The sequence below is a fragment of the Falco biarmicus genome, chromosome 9, assembly GCF_023638135.1.
Source record: "Falco biarmicus isolate bFalBia1 chromosome 9, bFalBia1.pri, whole genome shotgun sequence".
Classification (NCBI taxonomy): domain Eukaryota; kingdom Metazoa; phylum Chordata; class Aves; order Falconiformes; family Falconidae; genus Falco; species Falco biarmicus.
The window spans coordinates 17150728-17161611 of record NC_079296.1 but is presented as its reverse complement, the minus strand read 5'-3'; the positions used below and the strand labels follow the sequence as shown (position 1 = coordinate 17161611).

The 10884-nt window shown below is 42.8% G+C and overlaps 1 protein-coding gene across 1 annotated transcript; it reads right to left on the bottom strand.

Moving 5' to 3' along the window:
- Positions 1 to 5539: 5539 nt before the first annotated feature.
- EIF3F (eukaryotic translation initiation factor 3 subunit F) lies at positions 5540 to 10391 on the bottom strand. The gene is made up of 8 exons (XM_056352376.1): positions 10077 to 10391; positions 9916 to 9986; positions 9655 to 9734; positions 8451 to 8588; positions 7282 to 7373; positions 6945 to 7081; positions 6696 to 6809; positions 5540 to 5929 (listed from the first exon to the last, which is right to left on the bottom strand). Exons 1-8 carry the CDS (start codon positions 10369 to 10371, stop codon positions 5852 to 5854), a joined length of 1005 nt encoding a protein of 334 aa, XP_056208351.1. The 5' UTR covers positions 10372 to 10391; the 3' UTR covers positions 5540 to 5851.
- Positions 10392 to 10884: the final 493 nt, after the last annotated feature.

The following is a 10884-nucleotide window of genomic DNA, read 5'->3' as shown; positions in this document are numbered from 1 at the left end:
CTCACTAAACAAAAATTCAACTTTAGTGAGGTTGGGAGACAAACTCTCTTGCTCCTCTTTTTTTTTTTTTTTTTTTGTAATACCCTTGCATCTTCTGCTAAGACGTGATACTGGACAGAATTCTGGTCTGGAGGGACTTGGCTCTTAACTACATAGTCATGCTAACTAAGTCCTGAACTTAATATATAATACACAGAATATAATAGAGCTGAAACAAAACTTCTTCCCCCCACCCCCAGTAATTTATTGTTGGTGATGAAGCTCACTCATTGCTGCTTCTCTGTGCTGTGTATCCTTGTTGGAACATTATTTCCCACTCAAATAATACGAAGCGTTACTTTTCACGTTCTGTTTCAGGCGATACAATTAAGAAAAAAAAAAACCAACAAAAAAACAACTTTCCCACAGTTTGTTGTAAGCAATAAGATCTGGTCAGCTTTGAACCATAGGTCAAAGTATAACAAACCAAGAGGATACTGCAGTGATCCAAGTCTAAATTATGTACTAAAAATACTTTTCCTGTTACACTGCCTTGTGACTGCAGTAATTAAAATGCAGATCTTCGAAGTTAGCTATTGAATTAACCTTTCATGTGCACAAGGAGCAAAGCAAGTTCAGTTCACTTTCAGGAAGAGCCAAGTGTTTGGTTAGCTGCTCAAGTGAGGAGTCACTACCCAGTGAGTCATGTTACGGCTCCACCCGCTGTAGTCCAAACATCAAGACTTCATGCAAACCTCACAACCAAGTTGCCTCAAGTGTCTCTAGTTCTGTTGTGTGGAACCACACTAAAAATAGGAACTTCACCCTTCCTCAAAGCACAGAAGGAGAACGGCAGGTTGTTTTGCTATACTGCTTAACAGAGCAGCATGTCCAATGTTTTTCAGCATCAACTTTTTAATCCTTAGGATTAAAATCATGCATTTCAGATATAGATGGCATATGTCCACAGGATCACAAAATCACACACCAAACCACTTGCTTCCTCCTTGCAGCAGACTTAAGTATTCTGCCAAGAAACTTCAATGACTCAACTAACAAAACAGAGTTAGTGACCTTGATCCAAGTATACGGAAATAATCACCAAATGAAATTGTAATTCTGGCAGCAAGGATTTTTTTTTTTAAAGTATCTAGTTTCAGATAGCAAAATAAAAGGGTTGTTATTCTTAACAATATAGAACAATTAGTCTTATCTCAACTTCTCAAGGCTTACAACCAAACATATGGTTTATCAGAGCTCAATCACTGGACATACCGGGACAGTTTGATAGAGTGTACATTCTAAATGAGGAATTCAGGATAAACCACTGGGATGTCCACAGAAGGCTTGACAAGAACCCACAGTTAGTTGAACTACAGAAGGCAGGAATGAGCAAGGATAGAGAACTTGTCAGAAAGAACAAAAGCTGTGTTGAGTAGGGAATTTGTAGAATTCTATTAAGTTGGTCTGGGATCAATTCCAAGTTTTTTCTTAACTGAGTAGGCACAAAAGCCAGGAATAAGCTAATGATACCTGCTGACAAAACTGTCAGGTGTCACCAATACTGAGAATAATCTAAACCAGGAGAAATACTTGGATCTAGATTTTTTTTTTTTAATTAAAAAGTACCAGGTCATGCATTTAAATGAGTAATTTTCTTGGCAAATTGGAGTTCAGCTGCAAATGACAGCAGGGGAAAGAGATTAGGATGCTCAGTCACTATATGACAGACACCAAGAGGCAAACAAGGAATTTGTCACAGGAAAGTATTAATGCATTCTTATATGCCTTGATTTATATGCTGATATGGGTATAGTCTTTATCAGCTCAAGTTCAAGAAAGACTGAAATTAAGTTTTAAGTGGGCATCTAAGTGATCAAAGCATAGACAGTGCATCAGAAGGAGATAAAGTTTAATATGCTTAGTAAAATGAAGGCTACAGTATGATGGCTACCTGTGACAGACTGTGTATAAATAACCAGGAAAAGCATGAAATACGAACTTTAGTAAGGACAAAGGAGTTGGTGTATTTAAAACAGATTTTAAGATATGGTTGGTCAAGACATGAAAGAACTGCATTTGTGATTCAGGGAAACCCCTTCTAAGGTAAAGGTAGTGGACAGAGGGAACCAGAGAAGGCAGCAACAATGAAGAATCTATTAAATACACCAAATTAGCAGCACAAACCTCTTTCCCTACCCAGAGAAACACATAGTATTAACCCTTTTCTTCCGTTTCGTGAATTTAGAATGTCAAATTTCAGTTGCTTTTTGGCTTAACCAGTGAAGTAACACAATACAGTCTGCAAGGATTCCCTTTAGATGTTATTCTAGTCATAGTGACCACCACCAAAACTTTCAGTGCAGCATTGATCCTAAGTACCTGATATCAGTCATGGGAAACGTGACGGTTGTGTACTGCCAATCCACTAATATCTCTTGAAGAATCATCTAAATGTCATCTGCAGCCTTGCAGCACAACAGAGCACAGGGAAGCTAATTATCATCAGGGATCTGCAATTTCCATTGTGGCATACCACCGCATTTCTACTGCTGAGACTGTCATTAGTTAAGAAATAGTGGAACATTACCAGCTCCCTCCTGCAATTTTAAGAAGGCATTTCTGTTAAAGATAGTTTAACCTGCAAGTATCCAAATCAGTAAGTAACACAGACTACTTTTCATGTGCTTACGGGTTTTACGTGCACTTGCTCGAAGATGCTAACAAGCCCAGTGTTACTATGCTAGGGAGGTGTCAGAATAAGGCATAATGTCTGCGTACTGATTAAACTGCAGGTTGTCAGGGGTCACCATGCTCACTGAAAAAACACCAGGTTTCATTGCCTCTTTGTACCACCAGGAGATGCTTTGCCGAAGCTTGGTTCCTTTGTTGGGGATGACTGGGATTATGTGTCTGAGGAGGGTCCAAGGCAGCAAGGTGGACTGCTTTTGTATGTTCCTCCAACCTTCTAAGTACACAGTATACCAAAAGGCAACGAGAGAATTAACTGTAACCGTAAACTCTGTTCTGATTATTGTTATATATATTGAAGAAAAGAAGTTTCCGAGGACAACTTCATGCTGAGGTAAAAACCCATGATCAGCTCAACTAAGCCAGGATACAAAAAAGATCTTACGATCACTTAAACAATTACATACTTAAGTGCTAGGAGCTGGTAACAGCCATTTAAACAAGGTATTTTAAAACCTAATGCTTACCAGGAAAACACACACATTGCCAGAAATAAACATGTAATACAGTAATGCCCAGTGGAGTTGTACTCATTCAGAGAAGCTAAGAAAAGAACAAAGCTGATCATGTCACAGAAGATAGAACAAAGTTTTTTATTATATTAGTGAGGACACTAGTATGACTAAGTATAATATATGGTGTATATAGAAGCATACCCAGAGAACAATCTATCTTGCCTATTTAAAGCTAGATTTTGTCAAAGTTATTTGGAGCAATGTATCCTAGACAAACAAAAAGTCCTCTAATAAATTTAAGAAATCTGTGGCTTACAAATCAATAGCAAGTTAAAGCTTGAAATCCTTCGTGATGTTCCTTGACTCCCAAGTTTTTTTTCCACCAGATTTTCTATTAAACTTCAAGTTTTTGGATAGATTTCTGTAAAGTGGAACAATTAGAATAAAATATCTTTAGGAATTCTTGTCTAGTTAAACTCTAGAGAAGGAATGCCTCATAGGCAATAAAATACCCCAGGTTCTACATTCAAGCAAAATGATGTATTACATTTGTGTTTGCAATATTGTCCTTTCTGAGTGGCCACTGAAATTTGAAATCAGGCACTCAAAATTCCAGAGTCAAGGTAAGGTTCACAATGTGCCATTCATCCAGTAAAAAGGGACAGAATGGGTGGGATCAGATCCAGTTTTTTTGAAGGCAAACTTTTTTTTCCTACTCCAGTCCCCAGCATTTGTGACTTTGCTGTCTGGCATATGACCAGACCTACAGCTTGTGGCCTCTTCTGACACCTCCACTTTGCAGTGAATCTTTCTGCCTAGCAAGACAACCTCAGGCACTTGCGACATATCAACATTAGTCTTCAGGTACTTGCAAGGACTGGCAAATGCCACAATATCTTTTCTGTGTCAATGATCACAAATAATCTTTCTTCTCAGAACTTTGCATTTGGTACACCACAGCTTATTAAATAGCATAGCTATTCAACTTGTAGAGCATTTTAAGTCTTTCTTCTTATATTTTGTAAGTTTTTCTAACAGGGAATGGCAAGAGTTTACGGCAGAGGTGAAATCAGGTAAAGAATATTATGCTTTCCCCCCTGCAACTTTTTTGCAGTAATTGAGAGACTTGCCCAGCTTTGCTGCTTGCTTTTTTTCATCCACCCATTTCAAGGCTGACTTTAGAAACACCTTGACTTCAAAATTTGTGAAATAATTAAATGACTGCATGAGTAGTAAGTTTAAAGAAGGGAAAACAAAACATTTTTATTTGGACTAATAAAAAACAAGAGCCAAGTTTTAACACTTAATGCTCACGAGTAACATTTTCAAAGAGATGAGAATCTTTGCTATACCTTCAGTTTTCATGTACCTTGTCCATGCAATTAGAACTTAGAATTTAGCAGAGTCATGGGGGATCCACAGATTTGTAATCTGAGTCCCATTCTTGGATTTATCTGGCAAATTAGCACAGAAATTATCTGGGGGAAACGCTGACTTTGCAGGCTTCTCTAACATGTCAAATTAATTTACCAAAACAGATGTGATGCATCAGAAACAGTTATTAGTAATTAGGTGGGAACAGGTACATTGTAGAGGAGGGATGCTATCGCTCTTACACAAAACCTCAGTATAGCTGAAGACTCCTAAAGGTAGTGTTATCAGCAGAGACTGTAAAAAGTTACAGCTCAGATCGGTATTGGCTTTCTTTCAGCTAGAATTCATTTAACATGAAGGAGGTTTGGGGGAGAAAATGGCAAGTTTCTGTTCACATTCTAGCAGCAGTACCGGGTCATGAAATAGAAAATTCCTTTGATGACACCCAGCTTTTAAGCTCAAAACTTCATCAAGCATAGTTTTGCTGTGCTTTTCTTCTTTTGCAAAGATGGAAACTCCAGCAGCCATGCTTTTTGAGCCACAAGTACTTTTCAGGCCTGTTTAACCATTAACTCGGTTGCTAGTTTAATTCTCTGACCCCCTCTTTATGAGGGGTTTATGCTATTGACCTTGATTTCCTTTCCCAGAGGTTCAGATATGCATAGAAATGGTACCATAATGTAAACTGAATTTACTCTCTCCCTGCCAGTATTCTGCTGAAGGACACACACACATCACTAATAAACCAGTGACAATTGTGTAGTCCTCCGTGGAAAACTGTACTGTGTGCAACAGAAGGCAGCACGCTTTCAGTGTGCTTTAATAGTCGGAAAAAAACCACTTGCAAAGAAGTCTGCAGAACTGGAACTGACTTGCATTCATTCTAGTTTTCTTTCCCAATGCCATATTATCCCCTCTTTTTTTCAGAAGTCAATTCATTACACAGTAAATAAGAACAGTTCTTTTCTGGACAGAAGCCATTCTTGCCACTGCAATGGAACTTTTATTTCATACATTCTTACAATAAAGCTGTATTTTGTTATATTAGTAAATAAACCCAGGAGACAAAAGATTCACATATTCCATTTTAAAATATTGGGCTCAGCTAAACTGCAGCCATTCCCATTCACCACCTACACCACATTAGGGATTTTTCAGGGCAGTGGAAGTAAAGATGTAAACCAAGTCATCTAGGTAATTAAATTACGGTCCAAGGAAGTTTGTAACCACCATAGCAAAGTGTATCTGTTCATTCTTCAGATTCTTTGAAGTGTAAGGTGGCAGAAGTTTCTTTATAAACTCAGAAGTTTTTCGTTGAGAGCAATCTGTGACTGTGTGAGGTTTGCCAAGTAGGTCACCATCAGTAGGTCCTGAGAAGGGAAAAAACCCCAATGATCAGAAATATTTAAAAAGATGGTAGCCTATCAGGGAGTTGAATTTTTAACACCTGTAAATCAGTTCAGAATCAGCTACTAGAAATACCGTTAGTCCTGAATGTCCTACTCTGAGGAATGCTTCCCTCACAGGAAGAAGGTTTTGGTATTCGCAGAATATGAAACATTGCTTGTGAAATTTTAACTCCGAGTTCACCCATATTAACCAGGCAAGTCAAAGGGTATAAGCAAAATAAAAATTAGTTCTGGTCTTGCAGACTGTGGGTGAACACCACATTCAGAAACAGCTTTCGCTTTCTGAAAACCTGTTACAGAAATAAGGTAGCACACTAAAACCTTGTTAACGTCCTAAGTGTTACACAAGGAGACAGGACTTCAGCTCAGGCAAAGGAAGCTGGCAAGTCACCAGTTACCCATGAAACCCATACTGCTTTAAGCTTGGTAATTCATATTGTCCAGTTGCTCTAAAAAAGTTTGTGCTGGCTTTCAGATTACTTGCATAAATCCTAAATACTTTAAAACTTGTTCTCTCATTTGCAGTTGCTTGCAAGATTATTATGGTGAGCTCTTTTATCCACCTTCAGCTCTTAAAACATCAAAGTACTGACAAGAAAGGGCTCTATTTTCTATTAATATGTTTGTACAAAAAGACAGATAGTTTTGATCATGGACAAATTGTGTCTGTATGGCAGAATTTAAAAATTGCTGGCAATACACTGAAAAAATCAGATGATGAACTTACATTGATATTGCTGTTCAACATTGTCTCAAAGTCCTCTGGTGAGATCTTTGGCACCTGGTTAATAAGGTCCATCAGGAAACGCCCAACAGTGTTGTCAGCAGCCACTTTGCCAGACTAAGTGTAAGAAACATACATGTCAACCTGAGTAAAACACTGTAAGTTTATGGCTCAGAAGGAGAATTTATAAAAAGAAAAGATGCACAAGCTTACATCAAACTTATCTGCTGGCTCATAAAAAGCTGCCCTTACCAATACATCCTCTGCATACTGCAGCACCATGGTCAGGGTATCCTGAATCCGGGCTGATGCTGACCCCACCTGCTGCAAGTCACTGGACAAACCGATCACTCGATTAGGGCTAAAACAAGTCTTCATGATAAGATCCACTGAAAGCAGAAGGAGAATCAATCAGTGAAAAAAATCCTGACTGCCACAGAAACCAGACTAATTTAGGATAGCTTTAACAAGACTGTCTTAATTCCCAGAAGGATAATTCTACCAGGGTAAAAAAAAAAAAAACAAAACCAAACACATTTGAGCAGTGTCACAATGAAGCTTATAACCAAAATAAGAAGAAAACATTCACCTCCTATCCGCTCTGTATCATAATAAACATATTTCACTGTTAGAGGTGTGAACATCACGCCCATAGTTTTACCAGGGACTCCCATTGGGGCACTGTCAAAAAAAACAAACAAAATGTTTTCAGCATGGACACACTTAAGGGAGGAAGTACAACTCAATGATCTCTGTTAGCACTGAAGTGTGAAGATGAGCAGGTTACTCATTCTCACCAAAATCAGCAATCTTAAGACCAGGGATAACCGAGGACAGGAAGTCAGTCCTGGCATACTATTAATTGCTCGTTTTTATCCAAGAATATTCCTAGCTGGTCTGACATTTGTCAGCATGAATGCGTGAAGCGTCAAGTACTGTCTCCTTAGCTACAGTTCCTTCTTGCTTATAGAGCAGGTGTTCTTCTATCCTGAAATACTCCATGCTTTGAGAAATCACTTCAGCAGCAAACATAAATATGACAAAATTTCAAGTACAAAACACTCTCAACACCTTTATTATTCCTATTATTCAAAGTATGTGAAGTCCATTTATGCTTTAAGAAAGATGACGTGGAACAGCTTCCTTTTTGAAAATGCACAGTTATGAAGCCATAGACTTCTGTTACAAAGAACGGCTTTTTTTCCTTCAAGAGAAGAGCTTTTCAGTCAGTACTGGGAAGAACAGTGAGGTGGAACAGTTTCATTTCTTAATATTTAATCTGCATTATTAACTGATAAAAATTGAAAGGGTCAAGGGGAAGAAAGACTGATCAAGAAGATGCTGTTTCAATTATGTTTTACCTGCAGCAGTCCTCCAACTTGTATAAATAAACTGCTGAATAGTAAAGCCCAATGACTACGTGACTACAGGCTAGTGTTCAGTGTGATGGAGAGTAGTGACATTAATACTAGCAATATGAATCCTGGGAAATGTCACGAAGATGTTCAGAACACAATTAAGTCACACCTCCCCATCCCAATGAGGTACCAACTTCTGAAAGGATAGGTCTTTCAACTTACACCCAATGGTCAAGACATTCCAATGAGAAGTAAGCCATGATCCCTGGCTTGCTATTGTCTTTCAGCTATACTGTCCAAAATGGGACACTGCAGCCCATGACATTTCTTGTTACCCTGACACGGTCTCTCTCAGTAAATCAGATAGCTCCCCTCCCAGAAATGCAGCCTCCCAGAGTACCTGACGTAGGCTTTAATGCTCATGCGTGAATTCTGGAGACTTGTGTCCACAGTGAGGTGGATTGGATTGTGTGCTTCCCGGCTGTAATACTCATGGATCAGGACAGAGTGTTCCGTGATGTCGTGACCTGTTGCATACCTTCAAAAGAGCACACGCTAAGCAGCCATTCTTCTAACACTCAAGTGCCCAGTATTTGTTATTTACAGGTTTGTATCCTAAAGCACTGATTTCCAAACACTGAGGTGCAGAAGCATGCTAAATTCAAGTGTTTTAACTAGGGAATCTGTAGTTTTATGGCCAGCTGTCCTGAAATTGTAGGAATCACAAGGGTGAGTACACCCATGGACAGAACATGCACAGAGCCAGTGTTATACCAGCCATAAAGAGCTGGTACAGTTGACATCAGATTCAGTTATCTGTCACTATGTTCTGGACCATCTCTTTATTTCTAAATCAAAGCATGCCAAACAAACCTGGACCAACCAAGTAGATCTTCCACAAATCAAACATCTCTCTGCAGGAGGTATAACTTGTTCATCTAGGTCCTTTAGCTGCACTGCAATTAGCTTCTCACATACACAGAAAACCTCCTGTCATTAGAACTGCACTTTGCTGTGCCATTAGAAGGTTACTGAGGAAGGCTGCTCCACAGGAACAGCACTAAGCTATTCTGTAGGATCACAGAAGCATGAAAAGACTAATAAAGCTATCCACACTCAGACACAGGCTCTGCTCCTGTAACACTGCACTGATCTTGCTTCGCAGCCCACACACAAGTACTTCCACCTTTTCTCAGCAGAGAACTCCTGTACGCTCAAGCTGGTATCGCCGATTCCTCCAGAGGCCTTCAGTACCTGAAACCACGCTTCTGTGTTCTCCCTTCTTTCTGGCCAGTTATCATCCACGGTGCAGGTTGTATTACAGGTGGCTAGGTTTTTCTGACAAAGCTGTGCAAGCATCCTCTAACTCATTGCTGTTCTGTGATGCTTTTGCTAGACACAAACAAAACCAAACCCTGCGAGTCTCCAATACTGTCTCCTATTATGAGCTGCAGGAGCTTTACAGCTGGCTGTAACGAGCTGCGAGCCCTTACTGTCACAAGCATGAGCGCTCCTGCTTCTCACCTCTGGCAAGGAGAATTATGTATGTCAGGGAGTTTATGGGACCAACCCGAGCGCCTGCGTGTTCCTGCAGGAGAACTTACCAGCCCAAGATGATCTCGCTAGGAGACACCTTCTTGTGCAGCTCGTACATGTTTTTGGCAAACTCCATATCTACCGCCACCTGAGGAACGGGACAGGCCGAAGCCGCCGGTTACGGGGATGCCCGGCCCCTGGCGGAACAAGTCCTCAAGCCGCGCTCAGGGCCCGCAGCCCCCGGCCCCGCCGAGCCTCCCCGCCCCGGCCTCGCGGCATGACCGGGGGGGCTCGGCCGGAGCCCGGCGGGGCAGCCCCGCACTCCGTACCTCATCCTCAGACTCGTTGTGAGGGACGGAGAAGCAGTTGGTGACCTCCACCGAGTGCTTGTCCACGGTGCCTGCGGGAGGGCGGCGCGGTTAGGGGGCAAGCAGCGGGGGGCCGCTCGCCCCCCGGCTGCCGGCGGGAGGGGCAGGGCGCCGGCTCTTACCCAGCAGCGTCCCGATGACCCGCGCCGCGCCCTCGTTGCGCCGCTCGAAGCTGTCCACGATGGAGGCCAGCACCACCGGGTGCAGCCGCACCACGCGGCCGCCCGGGAACGGGCCCGACAGCGCGGCCGACAGCGGCGCGGCCGGCGGCGGCGGCACCGGGGCAGCGGGCGGGGGCGGCGCAGCGGCAGGGGTGGTGTTTGGCGCCGGTGTGGCGGGCGCCGCTGTCGGGCTCTGCGCCGGGGCGGCCGCGGGAGGAGCCGGAGCTGGAGCAGGAACAGGCGCCGTCGCCGCCATTTTGTGAGAGAGGGGACTAGGTGCCGCGCCGGCAAGAATTGGCTGAGCAGAACGCCTGTCACACAATACTACCTTCCTATTGGGGAAAAGCGTGCGCTAAGGCCCTCCCGCCATATGTTAACCAATCGGGGAGAACGATGAGCGAGGATTGTGATTGGCGAAAGAGCGCATCGTCTGCGACTGGAGCTACTCTTGTTCCCACCCTCTTGAGGGCGGGAAATTTTTCAATTGGCTTCTATCGTCCCCCGCGGCAGTGCCTATCTGCTATCTCACTGGCTGGCACCGCCCTCCCCTTCTGTCAGTCAGGGCGGGAAGACCCTTTTACTGGCTGCAGCGCTGTCACTTACGCTCCATGGGTACTAGGAAGAAGCCGAGCGTGCGCTTGCCTGTGCCGCGTCCAGCGCTTGCCCGGGCAGTGCTGGAGGTCGGCTGAGCAGGGCTGGCGCTCCCAGTGGCTGCCCGGGTCCTGCCACCCCGGGGCTGTTGCCGTACCCTCGGGTCTGTCTCAGCTGG